Below are 24,832 nucleotides of genomic sequence, written 5' to 3' on the forward strand. Positions count from 1 at the left end.
AACGTTAACGGATAGGCATGAGAAAATGACGTGTTTGCAGTATACGTTGTACTTTGCCAACGTGCCGGGGCGGCTAGGGCGTGGCGTGTGTTTTAAGGATAATTGTGCGCCCTACCGGAAGCAGGAAGCTCCTAAAAGAAGCGTGTAAACCGAGCTGCAGTACGGAACTTCCTCCGAGTGACGTTGATGACTTACCCTCCCGCGGTCAGCTCGTTAATCAAGCAGCTGAGCACGAGTTCAGGTGTGAAAAGGCGAACGAGAGAGAGAGAAAAGACACACATAGAGAAACACATTACGCATAAGTTTCAATGAAGATGTTCATCGTCGAATTATGCAATGTTCGAACAATTATGTTACAAATGAAATGAAGCAAGTTCTTTACGCGGATAGTTGTCGAAGTTTTGCAACGTTTCTTTCGTCTGAAAATTCATTCGTGACGTTTTAGCTCGTCACTGTGCAATTTGTGGTAAAATGTCAAAGATCCATTTTGTTTCTGTCAACATCGAAATACAGCAGTCACGCGTTTTTGTCACTAATCTGTTATGACTTTAAGTTTCTAACATGTACATATCTTATACTGTTAGTAATAAATTAATTTAAATAAATTGAAAAACGTATATATTTTTATCTTGAATTATATATGTTATTTACTGAATTGCTGTTAGATATTTCTAGTGTTTTGCTTTTGGAAAAATAATTTTCTTAGTATACGTAGAAAATTTTCTATAAAAAGTATGTTAGGTATACTAGGAATATTTAATACTATTATAGCAGTTACATTGTGTTTTCAAATTCAAAACGTTCCGCTTTCAGAAAGTAGCGTGTCCATGAGAATATTAAAAACCACTTTTTGTCGCGAACGAAATTCCAGATGAAAAAAGAAAACATAATTCTTCGATTATTATTACCGTAAAGAACAAGCACATTCATTGATGCAACATGGTTCTCGGAAACTTTGGATAAAGTTTCAGTTAAAATTTCAAGTAACTGTCAGTGTTGGGTGAATAATTCTTTAAGATCTACGTAGTATTGAAACGATGATGACATATTAAAAAATACATTTACAATACGTTGAAGCAGTACTTATTTTGAAAACGAATTTTGCTGTAAACAAAAGCATAAATATTTTGGAATGTGATTTTAAATTATTTACAAGTAAGGATATTATGCTTCAGTAATAATAATATAAAATTTTACGCATTCTAATTTATTACCATTTCATTATATAATTTATTTAATCGTGCTTATATTATTCGTAATTAATAATTTAAATAAGCTTATATCCCTTTATCTACAAATATATTATATAAAAGATAGTATTTAGTAAAAAAAACTGGCATTTCTTAGTAAAATATAAATTTTTGTGAGAACTGGTAACATAGCATTGTAAATACAAACATAGTAAGGTCATAAATAAATTAATTCAAATTAATGTGTATTAATTATCCTCTTGAACTACATAGGTTACTTCAAAATTTGTATTATTTCATTACCTTTTTTGAAATAGCTATCAAATTCTATTATGGACAACAACTTTTATTCACATTGTAATGAACAATTTTGTTATTATTAATTATTTATAAATATTTAAAAGTATAATTAGGTTTAATTAGTTTGAAGATCTAGAATAGTTAACGATAACTATGCTGAGGGAGATGTTAAGTTGAAATGATAATTATCATTAAATTCTTAGAAATAATAGACGAAGAAATGCCACTTTTGTGTACAAATACCTGTCCTTTATCAACTTTGCAGCTACCCAACACTGATTATGTTCTACGCTTAAAAAGACATATTATTGGTCTACTGAAACGCTTATTCTTGATTGCATACAGCTTAAGCATACTACGTCATTTTTTAGAAAAAAATTACTTCCATTTTATTATTTAAATCATTTACGATTCTACCAAAAATCCATGGGCACGTACATACACACGAATTCCCAGCACATTTCTGATCTAGAAACTTTGTGATAATATCCGCAGGTAAACAGAAAATCAGGATGAGAACGTTTTTCTGCACAGATTACAGTTAAATTGGCAGAAATGATAGGTACACATACTAATCACTTGGAAATTTAATGTTTCGAAACACTAATTTTTTTTCCGAACCAATTTATTCTATAAACACATTGCTTCTACACTAAATTGCAGTCTATTCATAATTACAAGTTTTATAGTTTACTGTCTATCATTGCAAAATACAATTTCCAAATAATTTATAAATAATGAAAAGCCACAGAAATCTTCCTGGATTTAAAAACTAAAGCTAAACTTTTTTTATATTTAACCCCTTGACGTATCATTTTCTTCGCAGTCATTGCGATCAGAAATTTTTCGATTGCAATAATTTCTTAGAAGGGACAGAAAATTGATGTTTATCGTATATATATATATGCCTAAATTTACTTGAATGCTTAAATATTGATGACAAGAGATTAGAATTTTATTCCAATTTTAATGGTCAGAATAACATCTGTACTCAATAAGTTATTACTAGAAATTTTCATAACGAGTCGGACTCGTCAAAATACGGCAACGGATTAATATTTTACATCTGAGCGTTTCTCTGTACCTTGAACCTCACTTTTTCAATTATAGTAGGCGCCCTTAGATCTATTAAAATGTTATTATATATATCTGCACCACCATTTCGCACAATTTCACAGAAATCATTGCAGAACAGCCCCGAGCATGGTAGTCAGGTGATTAAGTCAGATTGTAAGCCGAAAGAGCGTTCCTATAAACCGTTTCGGTCGCCGCGCCGTCTGACCTACTCCCACGCTTTCGACTTGAAATCTGGCTTGATCACCTGGCTACCATGATCCCGAGTCTCTCCTAATTAGATGAAGTTGCAGTAAGATATAAACCGGCAAGGTATTCGACGAAGAATAGCGGATGAGAAACAAAACAATGCGAGAACACGCGTGTATGTAGGTACGACCGAGCAAGAATAAACTGAAACGAAGAAGAAGAAGGTTCTATGAAGACAAATATTTCCGTGTTTTATTGTACTCTATCCGTAAACTGAGATACGTACCTTAAACTTGGCATGCTCTTTCCTTTTATTAAATTCGTAGGGTGTTTAATGTGATCAACATCCTTTGCTTCGAAGATTTTCGAAGCTGTCGATGTGGGTCTCGTTAAATGATCATCCCCTGTATCAAGACTTCTATGGGTATCCTGAGACGAAAATTATACATTGAATTACATTTGCTCGAACATTGAGAAAAATACAGCGTGTCTCCCTATAATCCTGCTTTCTGGATTCTCTTATGATCGTGTCGTTATTTTCCTCATGATACCCATTTTCAGCTTTCTAGACGGGGGTAAAGAAGCAACTAAACAGAAACGAGCCGTCAGCCAATGAAACGATCGCATAATCATATCGCTGCCCTCTATAATTGTGTTATGAGCCCCGAGCAGTGCGATTATAAGGAGGTCATACTGTATTGCGAATATTTATTACTGAATTCTATAAGTTATTTTAATCTTAGAAATAGTAGACCCAACAATTGCCGTTATTGTGGTTGATCGACTAAATTTTCGAAGAATTGTAAACGTGGTTCTTAAAAAGTTAAGTTATTTATATTAGGTACATTAAGAATGCTGACCAATTATGTTCTATTTTCGTTTTCAAATAAGTCATACGCATCACTGTTCCTTCCGTTAGATGAATAAGCAGACAAATATTGTTGCATGATCATAGGTCTTTCATTATTAATATTTGATTAAGCAATGTCAGGTTTCTGTTTGAACAGTGTCAGAATATGTAACACATTTTAATTGAATATTGTGCATACAATTACAGTTTTGCAAGTGTGGATAAATGGATATTATTTGCTGATATTATGCTAAGTAGTGTATTGTTCACTATTGTTAGAGCATAATCGATGCTAAAGAATTATTTGATAGTAAAACGAATTTCACAGGTGCATTTCATAAAAGTGGTGCTCGATGTTCAGGCATAAATTGCTACGATTCATAAATATTCCAAAACATTATTTGAAATTAATTTTAAAGAAAATCTAAGGAAACCAGTACGAAGAAGATGCGTGTGAAGAATATTTTTATACAAACGTAATCGTAAATATTATATTGCTTAGCAATGAAACTGTGTCGTGATCAGCCACCTAAATTGATTATTCGAATTGATTTGGGGTGATAGACTGGAGTCGGAGTAAATGTGAGAGGATCTATTATGAACGTTGTTTATGAATTTCACTTTCCTACATATGTATATACAAATTGCAAGAGTGCGTTTACTGAGATTTCGATCGAATTTTATTATCAGCGAATGGAGAAATGAATTTACTTAATAATTTCCCATAAAAGTACTTTTACCTTTTTCAACAAAAGTAAATCAGCTGAACAAATTTAGAAATTTTAGTATTAGGAAGGTATTACTATTGTTTTGAAATTTAATTAATCTATGTACATATATTTTTTTCAATATTCATGGGAAATTCTTCGAGTGTTCATGCAGATCGGTGATTGAGAAGAGGCTATTATGTATTATGATTAGACGATATCTTTTTCTCGTGGTGGAAAGCACCAGTTTCTTCATGATAGATCGATCGTGGGAATATTTAACCTCATTAAGGAATCGATTCCGAGAACTTGCCACGTCAATCGTGAAGGGTATCTCCTACAGGTGGTAGGGTTTTGCGAATAGATGATAGTAACGAATACATCGAAATCGATGTATACATTAGTGTAATCTTCAAAATCGAATTAGGATCAAACATTAATATACTTTTCATTAATAAAACATTAGCAAATCTATCACTAATGAACACTTCTAACGATAAAAATGCTATTACCCTGGTAAGTAGTGTGTGCGTATGTGTGTGTGTGTGGGTGTGCGTCAATAGATAAGGTGATAAAAAAGATTCAGCATTCTTGTGTGAATTTACGCAGTATGTTGATCATGCGAGGATGTATTTGAAATAACTTTTCATAATGCTGTGTCGTAGAAATCTTTCTTTCCGAATATTCGAAGTTGTACCATATGAAATTGATATCTTTGTGGATTGGATTGGAACAATTTGATCTTACACGTTGAGAAAAAATTCAGAACCTGTTTCACCGAAAATTTGAAATCTTTATTAGTTGTAAAAAATATTTTTAATTTTATTTATTTTTTTAATTTAATTTAATTTAATGTAATTTATATTCTTAATTCACATGGTGAATATTTTCCATAAATGACGATTAGTATTTTCAAAATACATTGCTTTTATTTCAATCCAAAAATCGGCAATTGCATAATCGTACAACCTAATCAATACAATCTACACGAAAAATGGTAGGTGTCCATTGGTAGAGAGCAAAAACATTTCCATTTTGTTGATATATCAGTTTTAACAGACTTCATCAAAAGCTTCTAATGGCAAGACTTCCAGTATTTAGTATTAGAATAAAAAAAATTATTAAATAGACTGATTTTTTCGTATGAATGTTATAATATAGTTTTATAAATTCTTGAAAAACGAAGAACTTGTCATTTTGAATTATTACAGTAACGAAAAATATATTGAAAGATATAAGAAAATTAATAACGAAGTCTTCGAAAGTCTTTCTGTATAAAGTTTCTAAAACATTTTTCAAATGGATTGTTACTTATGAAAATATACAAATATTGTAATAAATTGTAGAACTTGTCAATATACTATCATGTGCGTATATACATACTGAAAAATTGAAGTAATTAAAAAAAAAACCATAAATGTGTAGAGTACAACTTTTCGATGTCTTCAGTGAAAACTTTATAATACAGAATGTGGTGTATCGAATATTTCTCATTTCGAAATGTCTCTCTCATAAAGCATTCAAAAAATAATATCTGCATAATCACCTGTTCGAACAGCATTTTCGGTTCCTCCTGGCCAATTTTCTCAAGTGCCTTTTCTGATTTCGACAACAATTTCGTTTCGACAAACGCCTTTAGATCAGCCATTTTCATTCTCTTCTTCTTTTCACTGCCTCGTCTCGTGTGATTTGGCTCGCCATCGTGTCCTACGAGAATACTTTGTAAAATAATTGGAAGGACTTCGTACGATGCGCCAAGGAAAATTTTAAATCTTTTGCACACCAGTTAATAAAGTCACCTCTCGAACCTCCGGCACTTCTATAAGTTCCTTCGCTACGTCCTTCTTTTTACTTTCTGGACTTTGATAAATCGATACCTCAATTTTTGGAATGGGTAAGGAATTGCTGCGGCGACGTGGCATTTGTTGCACCGATGTTTCTTCGTTGATCATACGTAATCTGCCAACAATTTATGGAAAAGCGGGTAACGCGAGTGCTATTAACATTACCACGAAAAGTCAATATTCACTTTTTAGTCTTATAATTAGACCGTAGATCTCAATGCTGAATCAAAACTATCTCCAGCAATGGTAAAAGGTAGAATTCAGACAGAAACTTCGCTTCTTCTTTAATAATTCCAATACAATGCGTGTAATACTAATATTTTTACCGTTTTAAATTACATAAATTAAATTACGCATAAAATCCATAGTCTAGTTACAATCTTTCTTTAAACAATTTTAAACAATGAAATTGCATCAGGTTACTGTTTTTTAATCGTACTTCGTTCATGTCTTTTTTTAAAAAACTTTTATTCATTTATTTATTAATGCTTTAAACCAGTTGTTTTAATTAGCAAATACGGGAATCTACATCAAACATATACATTACATGTATATGTTTTCGATGTAATTTATTATTAGTATTAATTTATAAAAAGTATACACTGTTATAAGGATGAATAATTATTTGCTGATGATAATTTGTATTACAAATAACTTTTTACCGATTTGAGAAATACTGTATAATTTTTCGGGGTATTCGATTTTAAATACCTCGGCTGAACAATCAAAAGCACTATTATTCTAGTGCTATATTTTAAAAATGTTATCGTTTGCCGATGAAACAGAACGGTAAATGAGAGTTAGTGAATTAAAATATCGAGAACAATTGGGAGATCAAAAACAAGTTGCATAAGAAACAATTACCGATGATATAAAAATTGTAGAGCCCAATGAACTCCTTCCTCCTGCCACTGGGGAACGAAAAGGCACCTAAGAACAGCTACGTCAAGAAAAGTAGCAGCACGAACATCCATGTCAATGGCAATGCTGTTTATGGGTCCTGGGGTGCTGGATTCGCTAGGTCCAACTTTTTGAGACCCTGACGTTTTCGTTTTTGAAGTATCCTGCGATTCTTTCTCCATTTTATGGTATTTGTCTGCTCTTTCCTTCTCTGCTACTCGACTAAACAAATAGTTGCCATTTTTGAATCACGTTATGTCAAGGTTAATTAACCCATTCGCTACTACTGTCATAATGTTCTGTATTTTATGAAAGTGTATCCCTTCATCTTGGATTTTAGGAAAAGTAACTTCAATGTAATTTGATGGTAGGTAAAGGGATACAGCAGTACTGAAGTTTTAAAAAGTCCACATTTCTCATTGTTTTCGAAGGCTTCATTTTTTGCGAACCTTTCAAAAAGATATTGAATAAATGTCTACGTAATCATGGAATTGTAATTAGGGATACGTTTAAGATCCATCTGCATCACAACTGTCTGAACTGTCGAAAAAATATCAAAGTGTGAAAACATTAGAAAATTTTAAGAACATTGCTAGCTACTGTTCAATTTATTGAAATCATTAAAACAAGAAATGCATTTTTATTTAATTTCTTAATTTTATTTAATTTTAATTTCAATTAGAAAATTTTTATTTTGCACAAATATATCCGTATTCTATTCATGAGTTCGATAATTGATTAACTATAAAAAGTATTAGTACGTATGTCAAATCGTATTAAAAAATTGTTTACAGCTGTTCAATACTGCTATACTCTCCTAAGATTATATTAGGTTATTGAAATGTCGGGTTCAATTCTTATCAGTTACAAATTCCAAGGTATTCTTTACAAAATTGTACAAAAATGTGTTTATCCAAATGATGCATTTCTTGATTAATAAAATATTAATTTAATTGCAAAAGGAACGATTAGTTTTTCTCTTCGAATAATCTGACATTTCATACTAAACGACCTAATAATATAGTGTAATAATAAGTCTATGATTTTTCTTCCAATACGAATATCATTAAAAAAATTCGACATGCGTAAGGGCTATGAACAGAAGAAATGACGGCAACGAACGCATTGACCAAGTTTAAGACAAGTGCAAATTACAAACCCAATAGTCAAAGTCTTATCCTGATATGGTTTATCCAGTCCCGAAATTGCTGTGACTTGTTCAATCGTCAACGTTGATTTGGAAAAATCGTCCGTTCGACCCACAGCTACGTGAAATATACTGCCTTGGCCCTAAAGTAATTGACGAATTGCTTGACTTAAAGAAAAATCTATACGACAATAATAGGAACAGAACAGCTGATAGAATAATAAGGATCGAAATTGTCACACGAAAAAGTAAAATCGTACTAGAAACTGGTAATATCAAGTTTAAAATAACATAATTATAATTATGCATTACCCCATCGAGCGCTTTTTCTGATTCGCTGAGTGATGGTAATCTGAAGATAACCTAGTAAAGGTATTCTATTATTTCATTGATCATAACGTATGGAATCAATTTGAAGTCATTTGATCCGAATACTCACTACGTGCTCATCTTCTGCACCAGAACTTTCCTCGGGAATAGTCTCAGGAAATATAGTATCCTTTGGTGACGATACCCAAGTATTCTGACAATGAAATGGATTGTGTTATGGTTATCTATAGACTGCGGATTTTATGCACTTATAATAACCATGAGGAAACCATATGTAAAACAGTAAAAACATTTGAAAAATCTGAAAATACTATTACATTATTATTTTGAACTCAATAACATCTTTCAAGAAAGACAGAGTCATCTATGTAGCTTCTGTAGCTTCCAATTAATACACATTTTTAATTTGCATATAAATTCGCAGTATAGTTATCTAAAATATTCTTAATTTGGAAATTATAGTTAAATGAGTATTCAAACGACAAATTTGCATCGATGATGAAACTATGTGCAATTCATGAGTCCTGTGTTGGCATAGCTTAGTTGTTAGTCAATTATACAATTGTATAATTTTATGATTACATAGTTGTATATTACTATCGCTTTTAACTTCATCGTAATTTTAACATTATTTCTCAGTAGTTTTCAGTATCTTACACGCAAAAAGTGTAAAAATAGAAATTCGTTTTTGTGCAACATGTCTAACGTATTTGTGAATTACTTCTAAATTACACTTTTAGTAAAACTGACGCAGGCTCGTCTGATTTTACTAATTTATTTTTATTAATTAGCCTCTTATCGAAGATAATTTTCTCATTTTTCTCCCACCACATCACACTCTCTACTTCACTTACATCATCGTCTTGCTGTTTCGATTGTTTATCGATACTTTGGTCCGAAAAAGCACTGACTGACTGGCTGGGTGGGCTTTCGATGTCTGAAAATTATACAAGTACGAAATTCTTGATCTCGACTAACCAGATCTAAAATAATCGTTTAACCCAACGTTTAAAGGTACATATACGTGTTACTCGAATTTAAGACACATAGAAAGTACAAACTACAAAAAGAGGAAATAAAAACAACTCACTCCCTCCGACGAATACATCGTCGGATATCTGGTGTTGCTTAGAAGACTTGAAAGAGCGATTCCATAAAGCTTGGGGCTTAATCCTACAGTGAGCGGTAAAGCAAGGTGTATCTGGATGCCGACATTCGCACAACGATGCCCATATTTTTAAGCCGTTCTCTAACCGCAAGTTTGTTTTGAAGTCGATATCTTTTAGATGATTGCACAAGGGAGCGAAGAGGTAGACGAACAGCTGTCGAAAATTAAGATCCAGTAAAGATCTGATAAAGATTTAACAAATAATTAAAGCACGGAATATATATTCTAGTTATAACGAGATCGCGGATCCTTATGCAATTTCCCTTATGCCATACGTCATTTGCTTCTTGAATTAAAAAATTACTCGTTGCAAAAACAGAATAAAAATGCTATTAAATCTTCTTAATTTTTATACGTCTTCTTGCAGTTGAAGAATCTCCACAAGCTATAAATGCATAATGATTCGCAGTCTACTTATAACGTCATAAATTAGTTGAATTTTGAAATGGTTGAATGGTTACTTGTATACAGATTACTGTTAACAAATGTTATGACAATAGAAAATTTGTGGGAAAAAGACAGAGTTGGTAATATCGTTTTACAGAAAAAAACGTATTTGTGTGTTGGACACGTTAGATAGATAAGTTCTATCAAAACTCAATATTATTTTGTTTATATAGTTTCATTGTCTGGGATGAAAATTTAACAATATGCATTAGTGATTCAGTATTCTATTCATCCAAAATGCAAAAGTAATGTAATAAAGTTTGAATATACTATAATGTCTTTTGTGTTTATGGAAAAGTTCTTCGATGTGATTGTATGGCAGTACATATTAATGAATCAGATATACGAATTTGGTGTCCTATAAATCGAATCATTCTCATTTATCTTCAATTATAACTACATTAGAATCCATATTCGATGAATAATTTGAACAATGGGACACAATTCTATAATATTTTCACAATTAAAATTCACAATATTATTTATCTTTATTTGCTTATAATTATTGACTACACCACTAAACGATTGCTATAGCATGTTTCAAGATAATTTTGACAGTACCAAAGTTTATAATTAAAAAGCTGTTACAGGTGTAAGTATAGCAGGTGCCAAAAGGCACAAGTTGCAATAGATCATAGACAAAGAAATTCTGTGGTTCAGAAAACGTGTTTTAGATTTCGAATTAAAATAGCTTGCAAGCAGTTAACGAGTGCGCGGTGTCTTAATGAACAAACGAAGAAACACTTACGGTCATGGTGGGTATAGAAAACAAGTAGTAAAATGGACTTCCGGAGTCGGCCTCGGTTTCCGCGCATTCTTCAGCAGCGTCGAGGAGTATCCAATGGAGAATGTAAAGAAGCGTCGTTTCCATAGCACCGAGTGTTTGAAAGTCCTTCCTTAAGGATTAAATAGGAGCGATTTTCGCGTGACAGAGAAAACAAACACACATTTTATAGATAGAGGGTACAAAGGCAAACCCACCTATTGTGCAGGTGATTGGCCGTGGCATGGAGAACGTAGGGAAGAGCGGCTTGGATCAAATGCCACCGTGGCACGTTGCCCAATATCCGGTTCAAGCTAGGTGTCAGATCATTGCGGAGATTCTGAACCAACACCTTCTCAAGAGACTACAAGTATAAGATCAAAGGATGTTTGAAATATTCGGATCCTGCGGGAACTAATTTGATCAATTGACTTCTAATGCGACAACGATTCTAGCGTGATGCTTGGACCCATTTGGTGCCAGAGTATAAATATTGTTATCTGCTTATCGAATTTTTGACAATTCATTGAAATTTGTACATGCTTCATTCGGAGTTGGGCAAAATTGTATTCGTATGACTGATAAGGGATGAAGATTAATGAACAAAAGTTTTATTCGACATCGAATAATTATGCGATCGAATAAAAATATATCTAGATAACAATTTCTCAGCAGAAGATTTTGTTAGGAATCAATTTGTAGAGGAATCAATTCGGAAAATAAAATCGATTTGAATAAAAATTATAGACACAGTTGATTTATTAATTTCTTCCATGTTAAGGTTATTTTAAATTAAATGTTTAAATTATGTTTAAATTATAAAATTTCAATGTCCTTTGCAGTATATTTGTTTCATATCGAAATTCATAGAATACATGTATTGTTCACGTCGTCAGAACTGAAGACAGTGGTTACCTTTAAGTACCTTATATTAAATAAGTACCTATAGAACGACAAAACTGACGAATATTTTATTAAATGATTTAGGATACTCACCGTGCAAGCTTCCTTCGTCTCCTACGTATGCATTGAAATTGAAAGAATTAGTATATAAATTAGTATATAATTCCATAAGATATAGCAAAAAGAAGTTTGTAAAATAGTGAAGAAATGAGAGAAAGGAACAAGTAAAGACAATAATAAAATGCAAAGCTATAGTCATATATATTACTGCATCACACGATTTGATAAATTGACATAAACAAGTGTATTGATGAAATTGTTGCTCGACGTATTTACATGTTGAAAAATATACAAATATATATTTAAATATATAGATAAATAAAATTTTTATATTTAAATATATAAATATATTTTTCATGTTTCTATAGTATTAAAAGAATGAACATACCAAAACGGTGATAAAAGGTGTGTGATACTGATGATCTAGTATTACTGTCATACCAAACGGTGCTAAAAGATATGCGAAACTGTTCGTTCGATTCATAACATTATTACTTTTTCAATTTAAAACCATGCCTACGCCTAGGAGGATCTATTAATGTTGCAGTGCTCAAAAAGTACAGAATACTATACTGTTATTATCTCAAAATTAAATAAAACGTTGGTATATTTAACCGAGATATAAATATTATGGTACGTAACATTACTTCTTTACTGTAACATAAGGATTCAGCATCATGACAGCTGTTCGTATTTTATTAATTTTATGGTAACATGCAGAAAAGCATTGATAAATAATATTTTCTGGAAGTAGTACTATTTCTAGCGATGACTGTCCGATAGATTTTCTTTCAAGTTTTCAAACAATTCAATCGTGTTTGAGCTTTGAATTGTGTACTTTGATAATTTTAATTCTGGAAAATCTTGAAAGTTAAGGGAGCTACGGTGTGAATAAATGTAATAACATTTTTCAAACGATTTAAAGTTTTAAAAATGTTTTAAAATTTTTTAATGGCATATTTAGTTCTTCAAGATTTTTAAGTCTCTTGACGTTTATAAAATTTTTAGGATCATCTTGAGTAGTGAATTCGTACTGTTACTAATTTTCAAGATTTCCAAAACTCAGAAATCGAATAAAACTCAAAATTATACGAAATTTTCACTTATGTATTCTATTGGACCACCCTAATTCGACACTTTAATTGTAAGACAATTTTTCAGAATTTTTAACGAGAGCTATTAGGCTAAGGTTACAGCGAATGCGTTTTTTTGACAAACTAAATGTTTTCGCAATATGAAATGGATAAAATGTGATAGACTGCGGATCTTTATGCAAAATAAAAATTGCCTACAACGAATACGAGAAACATAAATTAAACAAAAATAAATTGTTCCTTTTAATAATTTTGATAAGTTCAAAATAGTGTAACGATATTATCTAATTCTTAATATATTATATTATCTACATCTTTACAATATTCTATTTCAACTATTCATTCTTACCACAAATGCATAAAATCCGCAGTCTAGTGATAAATCGTCCACTTTAAGGCGAGCAATAATTCAACTGATTTCCCAAAATGTCTCAGCAGAGATTTCATTAATTACTAAAGGAATAAAATGTCAAATATGTTAAAAATTTCTCACGAATTCGCCTAAAATTTATTTCCACGAAATAAAGTTTTATAATCGTCGCAATCTATTGTTCGCATAATCAGTGTGTTCCGATGAATTCGTGTAACTTCAGTAGAAAGAAACGCATGCAATGTAGTCATTCGCATACGAATTAATGTATCTGATCGTTCTAAACGTCAGAATGTTAGTCTATTAGAAAAAGCAATCCACCGTAATTGCAGCTTAAAGCGATTCGAAGTAATTGCTAGTCCATCACTAACTATTTCTAAGAGTTTCATCGGAATCATTGAATAGTAAATTTGCAAGCATCGGGAACAGGCAGGCGTCAAGCTTAGCGAACTTACATGATGGCCTGGCGCGTGTTGACAGAACTGCAGATGACACGTGGAGGCGGCAGCGCAGAGGAGGTTACTTTGTTAGTGCAGGTGGGGTAGGTATTGGGAAACGAAGGGTTGATGGGACACAGTTGGTAAGGAATTTTGCACGACATGAAATCGTTCTTATACTCTCTGATAATCAAACTAATTTCTTCAAATTTTGTTGAAAAAAAGTCTTCAGAATATCTTTAATATTTGAAACAAATATTTATAATGAAGTTCAACTATTTTAGTTTCAACAGTATTCGATAATTTGCTGCTAGATTTCACGAGTGCAAAAAGCTTGAACACATTGTTTTCGAAAATGAACACAAACTTGACGGTAGCGCAATGCTTTTTCACCTGAGTTTTGGAGATTTGTACCTGTTAATCTTTGCCACACAAAAAATCCTTGTTATCTCTATCTTTTTTTCGCGATTTGCCGCTTTTTGTGGTATGTACATCACACAGAAATGTAATAAGAAATGAACATTCATACTAGACGAATTTTTTGAAGCAAGATAATATTCTGCATGCATTTGTATGTGACAGATCTGTCCTTGAATCGAGTATTTAAGTACATAGTTAATGTCAATGTACATTTTATAACATCAACTCGTCTGGTTTTCAATAATAAAAAAAATACAATCATCTTTTCTCGAAGAAGAATCACGTCAGTGTTGTACAAAAGAATGTTCTCTTTGTTTACATACTAACTTCAAAGAATTTATTTTTCTGATTATAACTAGAGTGAAAAATCTTTAGAAACATCGGAGTTTTAATTATAAAATTCCGTCATTAACATGACCGTCCTTAAGCAATCACGTCGACTGTGAATTTTTGTTAAACATCTTGATATGAGTTTGTCCACATTTATTCCAGTCATAACTTTTCACGTGACCCATACGCATGTACACACAATTGTTTTCTTTTTCACTCTTTCGAAAATGAAGAAATATTTATAGAATAGATGAAAATGTTTACCGTGCACAATGCCTCGTGTAGCTTGCCTAATTTCGAACGTATAAATGGCCTGTAAACATAAACGTAATAATTAAGTCGATCTTGGATAGCCAGCAGGAGAAATATCCTAATCAATGTAGCTAATAAAGTTTTGTTCATCAATTATCAATTCAAACGATATAATCTTCACATGTATTTTCAACGTTTACACGTTCGTTTTTAATCGACCGCAGCACCATCGAATCGATGTTAAAAGTATTTTTAATAAACACGAGAAAGTGACATTTATTCCAATTATTATCTGGTCGATTATTATATAAAAAGTGAATAAAATCGATCGAGTATTTCTTAAAATATCTTTTAAAATTGCCGATACCGAAGTACACTTGGAATGCATGCTGCGTAACATGTCAACCACTCGAAAATGCGGGACCAAGAAACTCTACGAACTACTTTCACACAAATTAATGATATTTGAAACATTACGATTCTCGACTCCGAAATAAGAGTACAATATCTTCAACAAGGACAGTTTAGACTCTTCGAACTTCGTTAACCCTTAACTGCGGACATCCGAATTTGTGACTCACTGAAATATATTGTCCTTAAATATTGTCATTAAATGTGAATAAGATATTCATTTTTACATTAAAATTAAATACAACATCTATCGAGGGTGACAAGGAGAAGGGAAGGTATTCGAAGCAACATCTTCTAGATCCACTTATGGTAGAAGCAATAAGCAATAATATTTACAGTAGAGTCTGTCAAACACCGTGTCCCGTAGTTAAGGGTTAAACAAACTCGAATGCATCGTTCAAAGAAAGCTTGTACCTCAGCTGTTGCCAAAGGAACATCTGAACTGGAATGGGCAAAGCCAGTTCCTGTAGGTTCGCATCGACGGATCGTCGTTTATCCATATTTCCAGTGTGAATATCTACAATAACGCTGAACGTTTACATCGGACACTTGAACGAGCCAGCGTAGAAAATAGGAAGACGAGGAAGAAGCCCCACCATAAGATCGGATGGAAATGATTAATCAATTACAAGTTCCCAGCGCCACGTGTTTCACTCTGGCGATAATGAATGCACAGTCGTTCGCTTCTGAACGACATCAGCCGGTGTTTTTGCGTTGCAGCACGCGCGCTTCGGCGATCCGGCCCTCTGTCATCGGATCAATCAATTCCCCGTCAATGTTGTGACAGTCTGTTCCCCATTGAACCGGACATGAAGTCTCGTTAGCGGGCTACATACCTTCGGGCTCGCGTCGGCCGTGCTACAATGTGGAGGAGTGCTAGGGGTTGAAATTCGGCGAGATTAATATCGCTCGGGGGGTGATCGTTCGCGCACTGTTCCGGATCGTTCGGTGCACGGAAGATCGGGTTTGCCGATGGGATCGCGGAACGTCGTCGCGGATGCGAGAAGAGGCAGCAGCACCGTGCAAGGACAGGATCACGTGCCACTCGGCCTAGTGACACAGTTGCATCGTTTTCGGTAGCTGGTACGCACTCGCCGGACCGGTGGATGCACCACCGCGGCAGGATCGTGAGTAACTGAAAGACACGACACGACGGACGTAATGCTGTTGGAAAGGATGGGAATGCGCGCGCTACTCTCGGGGAAATCCAATGCGCCGGTCGTTCCATCGATCAGCCCAGGAATCTGCTCGCTGGACCACCACCACACGACCAGGGCCGACCCACCCTTTCCCACGGCACATCCCTACCAACCTACTTATCCACCAAAACCTACCTGACTTTCTCGGAATACTGCAAAGCACGATGATTACAGATGGGATGAAGCACGGTTCAACCTTCACTATCCGAATTAATGCGCAACCCCTTGAATTTCACCGACACGCGCCGGCACACTAGTAACAGCCACTGCATCCGGTACAGTTAGAGGTACCTTGAACCTCTACGAAGTACGGTCGAAGGGCTTGCAACGAGTTCGTGATTGTGCCAATGACGAGACTGTTGCTGCTTTTACAACGTTTATGTTCGACATTTTATTTTGTTACAGGAGCGTGCAGCTCAGGAGTTCGAGCGACGAGTATGGTGGTTTTGCAACAGATAGCATTGCAAGGCGGCTCCTTATAAGCATGAAACGAAAGTTGCACGAAATATTCGTTAGTCCCTCGCTGTAACATTTTCTTCATAGTTAGAATAATCTTTTTCTTTTAACGTTTTTGGTGAAAATGAAAATTTATATTTATTGTGTACTTAGGCTTATTTGAGTGCTTAGATATCGATGGCTAGAGAGCAGAATTTTATTCTGTCTTAAAAGATCGGGATAACATTCATACTGAACAGGTTACTACATTTTTCGTTTTACGATGTGAAAGAAGCTAACAACAGTTTTGGAAAGTTTACAGGGCAGTTGTCTTCTTCGATGCATTTTGTCAGAGAAATGTTTTATTACACACAAAGTCTTGTTGCTTTCGCGAATGTTATTTAGGCGTCAATTCCGAACTAATACCCAGGAATAATGTCGGCGATGTTGAATAGAAGAGAATTTGTCTCATGCTTCAAGAATTATGGTCTATAAAACGTGCGTTCTGTCACGTGTATTGGCCACGCGATTCTGATGCTATCACGTTGTCGATGAATTTCTGTTGAGTAACAATTAGACTGCGGATTTTTACGCAACTCTCATTTTCACACATCGTTTTAGAAATTTGAGAATGAAAGAAAAGTTTTCTTCGTCAACCGGACCTTGCCATTGTAAATAGAAAATGTTAGACCATGTTCATTTATACGTTTTCTGGAATTTCAAAAATCTGTACATGCCATAAATGCGTAGAAATCCGCACTCTAGTAATAATGAAGGGATATAAAGCAGCGATACCGAGTTCAATTTTATTTTTCTTTCAATGTTTTATATGTTTTATGTGTTGAATAGTTGTAAGATAGCAAGAGGTTTTACCTATGAAATCAAGTGCCAGGTACATCAAGTACATTTCATATCTTCCGTAGGAGAAATTGTGGAGACCTAAAAAATGCATTGTTTACATATTCAGATGAAAAAGTTGGAGAATGTGATTCTTTGTCCTACTACTCAATTGCAATTTTCGCTGAAATTATTGTACGTCTAGCCAATTAGCTTTTCGATGATCTCAAAAAAATTCCACTCGTTTGATCCAATTGTAGAAAAATTGTTCCATTTTGAAAGGTGTCCATACATATTCATCCATTGTGCCTCACAATTTCGCCTAATGTTTCGACATGATGGATCATTAAAATTTGATAGAAGCAATTCTGCACCAAGAAATATAAGGTACAATGCGCGTAAGAAGTAAAGTCTAAGTTATATACACGTAAAGTGAACAGCGGCGAACATTGTCTACTCAGCTTGATTGGAGGCCACTTCAGTATTACAGACGTCATCATTTCGAACTCTAATAACTTCGCTAGCTCTCCAGAGGGTGTCAAGTTGGCTTTTCTCGGGAAGAGCTAGCTCGCTATCAAGAAACCCCTCGACGTCTCTGAGCGTCATGTCCATCTCGAACACGATCTCGTTGCTGCACGATCTTTCCGCGTGCTTTGTTCCTTTGCCGGGAACAGAACTGATTTCTATACACACTTCCGTGACGCCATCGCCTTTGTCGGCCAGCCTTTTCGCTTCATTGTCAATGGCGTTGCAAATATCACGCCAGAGCTCTTTTTGACTCGCGTGCAGCCTTCCAATAAATCGCTTAAAGCTGTCCCAGTCCATTCCTTTCGTGTTCTCCAGAATTTTACGATAAAGCGATAAAGTGTTCGCCACCTCACCGTGCCCCCTGTCATCGTCTATCAAACTTTTGAAAGACGACTCGTTGTAACTGATCCGCCGTGGAACATTTTTCATGGAACTGTGCGACAAATTCTTGCTGGATAACGAAGAAGGCTTCCAGTTCAATTTGCTGTCCTTGCGTTTCGTAGATTTCGCTGTTTTAATCGATTTGAAAGACTCGAGAAACTGTTTTATACTGAACTTTTTACTTGCGGTACTGTCCACTTGCTTGCATCTCTTTTTCTTCGCATCGCTGTTCACTGATTCCTGACTGCCCTGCAATTTCAAATTCTGATCACACGTGCGTACAACTTGTTCCATCGATAGGTGCGCTTCTTCTTGATCATTCGATACCGACGATAAGTCCTTTTCCTTCTTTCCATTCGAATGTTTAGTTTGGAGATCTTGTTGCTTATCAATCGAAGTCTCTCTGCAGCACAAGCATTTATCGTTAGTGCCAGGTGTTTGAAGCTTAACGTCCAATCCGATGATAAGGGGTGACGAACTGATCGTTATCTCGTGATTGTTAACGTCGGCGCTGCTTTTTCCTTCCTGCGGACAATTCATCCATTCGCGTATCATGTTTTCCGCGGACGAGGAGCTAGCACTGCGATCAGAGTCGAGTTGCGGGGCTAATACTTTGGTACAGTCCTCCAGGGAATCGTCTTCGATCACACAAGCGAGACTGACAGACCGTTCGTTACTTCTCGAGATATTTTTAGCATTTCCGAATTTATTTTTACTCCCGGTCCGATCCGGATGTTTCGATTCGTCGTTCATATTAAATACGGAGGCTAATTGCGGATCACAGTCTCGGCCGGCATGTAAAATAAAGCGATGCCTATTGTTAGAGTTTCTAGATTGCATCCATGCTCTATCATTGTATTGCACAACAAATTCGTCTTGTTTTATGTCTGTCGAATCGAACCGACCGTGTGCCAAGTACGTCATCGTATCAATGATCGAGTCGACGTTACAATGGCTCATCACGTCCTCCGTACTCTTTGGCGGTGAAACTTCGGGTCTGGAACCATCTATTTTTGACTTTTCGTACGAAATATCCTTGACCACTTTCTCGTTCATTTCGTTCGAGCTTCTTTCGCTTCTTGTCAATGACACGCGCCCCTCTTTAGTTTTGCTATCAACCAACGAAGCCGTAGCGTCGCAATCAGCCGACTTAAAAGATTTGGTGCGTTGCGAATCACGATCGACGGCAGGTATTTTTGTGCAATCTTGATCCAACGTCTTTTCGACGTGGTTTGTCTTGTCACTGGATTGTGACGCTGCAGGTTTTTGCCCTTTTGCGAACAGTGATTCCGACGCTTGGAAAACATTGTTACAGCTTCGTAAGTGTTTCTTCTTCGACGCAGCACCATCGCGGACTCGCATTTTATTATGTTTTGGTTCGCTCACCACACTTTGCACAATTCGCGTCTTTCCCGTTTCGACACCATTCTCGCGTTCGGCAATCATAATTTCCACTCGTTGAGGAGCGTTCTCCGATCTCTCGTCGTCTGGTTTAACATCGTCGGCCGATTTTTTGTCCGTTAATCTACAATTCTGCTTCTTGTCGCTGTATCGTGTAAAAACGGGGGAACTTTTACGCGTGTCGCAATACTTCCCGAAACGCTTCGCGGATTGCTGTTTCTTTGTGTGAAACTTTTCCGCAGTTCTTTGCAATTTTGTGTTCTCGGTATCTTTGTTGGAAAATATTTGTGTGTTCAGAAAGTAGGATGTTCTGGGCGGAGATTGTCGTGACTCCATCGATGTGTTTCTAGGCTTCGAACAGCTAATTACTCCGCAGTGTTCACAGATTTTGATCGATGGATCACTCGAGAGAATCTGCTTGAACTCATTGATATTGCATCGACTTAACAGAGACTGTAATTTAATTACGGCGTCGCGGAGATGAGACGCTAACGATGTAACATTTTCGAAGGATTCGGATGGTAACAAATTAAATACTTTGTGAACCGCGCCTAATTCGATTAACGGCCTCCGATCCGTGTCTTTGCACACTTGGCTGTCAAGAGGATCGTGTAGACAAGGTGTACCTTTATCTCCTGTTATTCCAAACATTTTGTTTATTGAGTTTTCCATGCTTGAACTGCACGCGTAGTACTTCAATAGTAAGTCAATGTCGAACGCATCGGTCGAATGATCCTTTTTGCCAGAAGCGTGATCAAATTCGCCGTATTTCGTGCTTTTCGAATTTCTTACGTATTTTGAAAATGCTTTTCCAAAGGATAAGTGGGGGCCGCTTGAATTACCGTATTCTCTGATAATGCTCAAGGTCGAATGCACATGTTCAGCGTCGGAAACTGGAATTTCTGCGTTGGAATTAGCGATTGTTACTTCGACATACTTGTTTTCATCCATGTTTTGATTAAAACAGTAATCTTCAGACGTCTAATAAATATGGGTTCGAGGGCAGAAATCTTACTAGAGTCTCCATTGCAGCTGAATTTTACACTTCAAATACTGTCGTTTCATTAAAAGTGTCCCATTAATCGGTCCATTGAAGCATGTATGTGTTCATTTTTAGAATTATTGCTCTGTTACTTACATATATCACAGTTTAAAGATAAATTCGTCGATGTTATCCTTCAGCTGTGACTATTATAATGTTGTTCCATACGATAATATTTTATGCATAATAAATTTTTAGTGGGTAGAAGAATAACATGTTGCGTGCAGAGATAACCTCGACGACTTCGCGATGTTATTGTGAAACAGTCACTTTACCATGGTTCGTTCTCTGTGAATATTTATTTGCATGTAGGTTTCACATTTACTTTTGCAATTTCTTTGACACTAATATGGTTAGACAAGCTACGAATAGGTTACGTATGGTAAGGGCCAGTTTACACAAATGCACATTTCCCAGGCAGGATCCCCTTTTCAAAAATAGCAAAATAACAGACGATTAAAGATGCGTGATTGTGTCTACAAACCGCGGTTGGGCTATAAAAGTAATCTGGGTATTGATTAATGATTATGTCTAACGTGAGAACATGTTAATGATTAATGATTACGATTGAGTAATCAAGTAATCAGGATTAATGAATAACTTAAGTCTTAAGCATGATTAACAAAGAAATCATTAATCATGTAATGATTATTTTTTTGATTATGATCAGCTGAAAAATGTGGCATGATGATAGTTAATAATTCTGAATAGTTTTGTGATAGATGTAGATAATTAATGTTTTCTATTTTATCGAAAATTTTTTAATATCGAATAAGTTTACGAATTATGTTAATGAAGTTTTCGCCACCATGTAAATATTAATTCATTTATTATCGTTACTCATCAGCGAGTAGAATCAATTTATAATAAATATTCTTAGAGTGAGCACAAATATATGAAACAGAAATAATTGATTTATTAGTTTGACAATTTCATATCAAAATATTTAAATTTAAAAATATCAAATACTTAAATAAATTATAAGTTTATTTATTCTATACCCCCACGGGTTTTAGAATACATGCAATAGCAAGTCACGAGAAAGGGTAAATTAATCATTCGTCCACGATTACAGATTATCAAATGTAATCATGGCTACTGTTTTACTCTAGCAACGATTAATTGGTTAATGGTTATGATTACTATAATTATTTTGTCCAACTCTGCTAGAAACCACTCTGGCGATGAATGCCTCGTGTAAACGGACGTTAATATCACTAATGTGAAGTATCCGTATATCTGTCAACAATATATGACATAGGACAGTCGTCTTGTACACATTGGTGGCAGCGACTTCAGGTTTTTATCGAGGTGAGAATGCCTCAAATGATGATCGAGGCATTTGCGAAAAGTTTGATTGAGAAAATCATGCAGGAAGTTTTCGATGGTATGGACGACAGAGATGGTAAATTATTTTTGATACGCTGACAGCATTTCATTGAAACATCGTTCACTCTCGTACACGAATATTTCATCCTTTCATTTGTGTAGAAAATTCGTCGTATTACACATTCGCTATTTACTGAATTCACTATTTATTGGTTAACTTGTTGTATAAGATATTTAGAGTGTAAAAAAAACTTTTATTCAGTAAAAATGATGATTGGCAGAAAAATCACGAATGGAGAGCCAAGAAGATTTGACGAATATTCAGACACAGACGACGATACGTATGAACGATTGCTCGCACAACGAACAGGAAACCTTGGAGCGTATTGAAATCATGATGCGGGGATTGAAAAACTTGCACATTGGAGATTCGACATCTGTGCCATCATTTCTAACAAATTTAGAGAAGCAGGTTAAAAATTGGCGTTCTTTGCATATTTAGAATGCTTTTAAATATGTGAGGAATCAGATTTCCATGGCTCTATAGTGTAGGAAGAATTTCCCTATATACTATTTTTATTTCTACCACTATCAGATACGTATATGAACAGTTCAATTTAATATCTTCGCATATTTCGTAAACATTTCACGAAATAAAGGTAATTTATTCAAAGACACAAACATGACCAGTAGACTGAAAATCTTTACGAAAATTATAATTTTAATTCTAATTTTCTACGATGACTCGATCTTATTTTATTAATATTATTTCGTGATATTATTGTATGCCTGAATTTACTGTGATAACTAAGTAACGATAACAAAACCATCGAATTCTATCTTGATCGAAAAAAGAAATTGTAACATTCGTATTTAGTAAATTCTGATCGAAATCTTAGCGACGAGTTTAGCACAATATCATAGGAAATACATAGTTAATTACATCGAATCAAATAGAAATTTCATTCTTTATTGATTTCAATAAATCGATGCCAACGTATCGATGTTCTTAAATGATTTTAATCCTTCCATTGCTTGAAATTGCGCCCACTTTTCTTGTCATAAATGCATAGTTGCATTTTTAGTTTTAGAACAGAATTCAATTTATTTATTATATCTCTGTAAAAATTAATTACCGCTTGCTGGATTTGTGAGAGATTACCGACACGATGTTGTTTGTGATTATGCCAAATACCTAATTGGCTTGGTTATAAATGACGGAATGCTATCAGAAGTTCAGGATAAATGCAAAGCGACGTACAGTAAATTATTCGTACGTTTAATTTATCTTCGAGAGTAACCTTTGTGCAAACTTTATTTCCTACAACAATAAAAGCTTTGCATTAATCTTTGTCTATGTGTAGCGTTCTGTCATTAATACTACCTAATTTGCTCGTTAAGATAGGGCAGAAGAAACATTAAATTCATTCTTCGACTTTTTGCTTCTGCCTTAATCTGTAGTCGCCATGTATCGTGTACTTTTTTCAGGTGAAGCATGTTGTGCACAACATCGACTACAGTACTTCGACAGCAGAGGAGACCAAGGCTGCGGAAACGCCGCGTGACACCCAGGGCCAAGGTGATATGTACCAAATAATACATAATGCAGTCGTCGAAACGCCGACAGATCCGACCTGTGTTCAAAGGGACGAAGAAAATTGCGAATCGAACGAGATAACTAGAACATCCGACAGCGTGTTGCATCGAATGATAGAGGAGCTGGAGACTCGGATAGAGGATACCGACGTCGTGAAAGAAACCGAATGCGATTCCATCGGCGCAGAAGATGTTGCGGCTGCGAGCGAGACGGAGAAGCAATTCGTGGCCATCGAAGAAATAACAGCTTCACCTCTTCCCGATCAGACCGATTCTGTAACGGATCTCGCGTACGGAGTCGGCGAGAAGAGCGCCGCGATGAAACCGGAAAAGCTGAGGAAGAAAGGCGTGTTCAGCAGAATCCGGAAAATGTTGCGGTCCATTTTTGGTGGTCGGAAGAACTGATGCACCGCCGTGATTCGCGACGGAATCACCGGAGACGAGAAACGCCACAGTTTAATGCCCACTCGTAGACCTACTTTTTGAGAATGATATGCCTTGTTTGTCCACGAGAAGCTGATAAAAATAACTCTGCCGAGCTTAGTCATCGACTGGCTACGGGCAACGCGTCGCTTGCGTATGCCAAGCTCGCACCGCGTTATATGAGACATGAAATACATTCCACGCGTTCCTAGGAACCCTAACTTCCTAGATCAACTTGGTCATTATACACCAAGAAACACTTGTAACCCCTAAAAATTCTTTATAATATAATAAGCTTTTTCATATCGACGACAGATCGATTCAGTCGATTCAACTTTAGGGTATTCTGATCTAGAAGAGTATCGGGCCTCCTTTAGGATTCTTTTTAAATGCAACGGGAGACTGTTTTGTGTTAATTTTTCGCACAAATGTCTGTCACTGCTAAGAGTATAGACAACATATCTTTTTTAAACCA

The 24,832-nt window shown here is 35.2% G+C and overlaps 3 protein-coding genes across 19 annotated transcripts in view; 1 reads left to right on the top strand and 2 right to left on the bottom strand.

Annotated features, from left to right (window-relative positions):
• unc80 (unc80, NALCN channel complex subunit) overlaps positions 1-16,340 on the bottom strand; it is a 59,426-nt gene extending 43,086 nt beyond the window's left edge. For 10 of the 17 annotated variants that reach the window (XM_033483559.2, XM_033483573.2, XM_076527230.1 and 7 more), the window contains exons 1-18: positions 16,023-16,336; positions 15,783-15,932; positions 15,601-15,703; positions 14,788-14,836; positions 13,792-13,818; positions 11,906-11,926; positions 11,128-11,273; positions 10,895-11,042; positions 9,622-9,853; positions 9,386-9,468; positions 8,641-8,724; positions 8,514-8,564; positions 8,214-8,344; positions 7,019-7,276; positions 6,094-6,269; positions 5,857-6,017; positions 3,040-3,182; positions 196-225 (exon numbers count right to left, since the gene is read on the bottom strand). In XM_033483559.2, coding sequence (XP_033339450.2) covers positions 196-225; positions 3,040-3,182; positions 5,857-6,017; positions 6,094-6,269; positions 7,019-7,276; positions 8,214-8,344; positions 8,514-8,564; positions 8,641-8,724; positions 9,386-9,468; positions 9,622-9,853; positions 10,895-11,042; positions 11,128-11,273; positions 11,906-11,926; positions 13,792-13,818; positions 14,788-14,836; positions 15,601-15,686 — 1,826 coding nt within the window. In that variant the 5' untranslated portion in view covers positions 15,687-15,703; positions 15,783-15,932; positions 16,023-16,336. Of the gene's footprint in view, positions 1-195; positions 226-3,039; positions 3,183-5,856; positions 6,018-6,093; positions 6,270-7,018; positions 7,277-8,213; positions 8,345-8,513; positions 8,565-8,640; positions 8,725-9,385; positions 9,469-9,621; positions 9,854-10,894; positions 11,043-11,127; positions 11,274-11,905; positions 11,927-13,791; positions 13,819-14,787; positions 14,837-15,600; positions 15,704-15,782; positions 15,933-16,022 lie in introns of all 17 variants that reach the window. The other 7 variants (XM_033483563.2, XM_033483558.2, XM_033483570.2 and 4 more) reach the window with 6 other exon arrangements.
• A 1,272-nt stretch (positions 16,341-17,612) lies between these two features.
• LOC117227978 (uncharacterized) lies at positions 17,613-21,551 on the bottom strand. The gene has a single exon (XM_076527231.1). It carries the CDS (start codon positions 20,916-20,918, stop codon positions 18,111-18,113), a length of 2,808 nt encoding a protein of 935 aa, XP_076383346.1. The 5' UTR covers positions 20,919-21,551; the 3' UTR covers positions 17,613-18,110.
• Positions 21,552-22,118: 567 nt separating this feature from the next.
• Positions 22,119-24,666, top strand: LOC117227981 (uncharacterized). Its single transcript, XM_076527252.1, has 3 exons — positions 22,119-22,432; positions 22,620-22,810; positions 23,827-24,666. The coding sequence occupies exons 1-3, from the start codon at positions 22,327-22,329 to the stop codon at positions 24,337-24,339; spliced, it is 810 nt and encodes a 269-aa protein (XP_076383367.1). The 5' UTR covers positions 22,119-22,326; the 3' UTR covers positions 24,340-24,666.
• Positions 24,667-24,832: the final 166 nt, after the last annotated feature.

This window comes from Megalopta genalis, chromosome 17 (assembly GCF_051020955.1).
Source record: "Megalopta genalis isolate 19385.01 chromosome 17, iyMegGena1_principal, whole genome shotgun sequence".
In the NCBI taxonomy this organism is placed as follows: Eukaryota; Metazoa; Arthropoda; class Insecta; order Hymenoptera; family Halictidae; genus Megalopta; species Megalopta genalis.

Bases quoted from the DNA above. Each gene is read 5' to 3' on its own strand.
- LOC117227978 (XM_076527231.1), bottom strand. From the start codon at position 20,918: ATGGATGAAAACAAGTATGTCGAAGTAACAATCGCTAATTCCAACGCA.
- LOC117227981 (XM_076527252.1), top strand. From the start codon at position 22,327: ATGCCTCAAATGATGATCGAGGCATTTGCGAAAAGTTTGATTGAGAAA. The intron at 22,433-22,619 runs GCTGACAGCATT...GATGATTGGCAG, and splicing joins TGGTAAATTATTTTTGATAC to AAAAATCACGAATGGAGAGC. The intron at 22,811-23,826 runs GTTAAAAATTGG...TACTTTTTTCAG, and splicing joins TAACAAATTTAGAGAAGCAG to GTGAAGCATGTTGTGCACAA.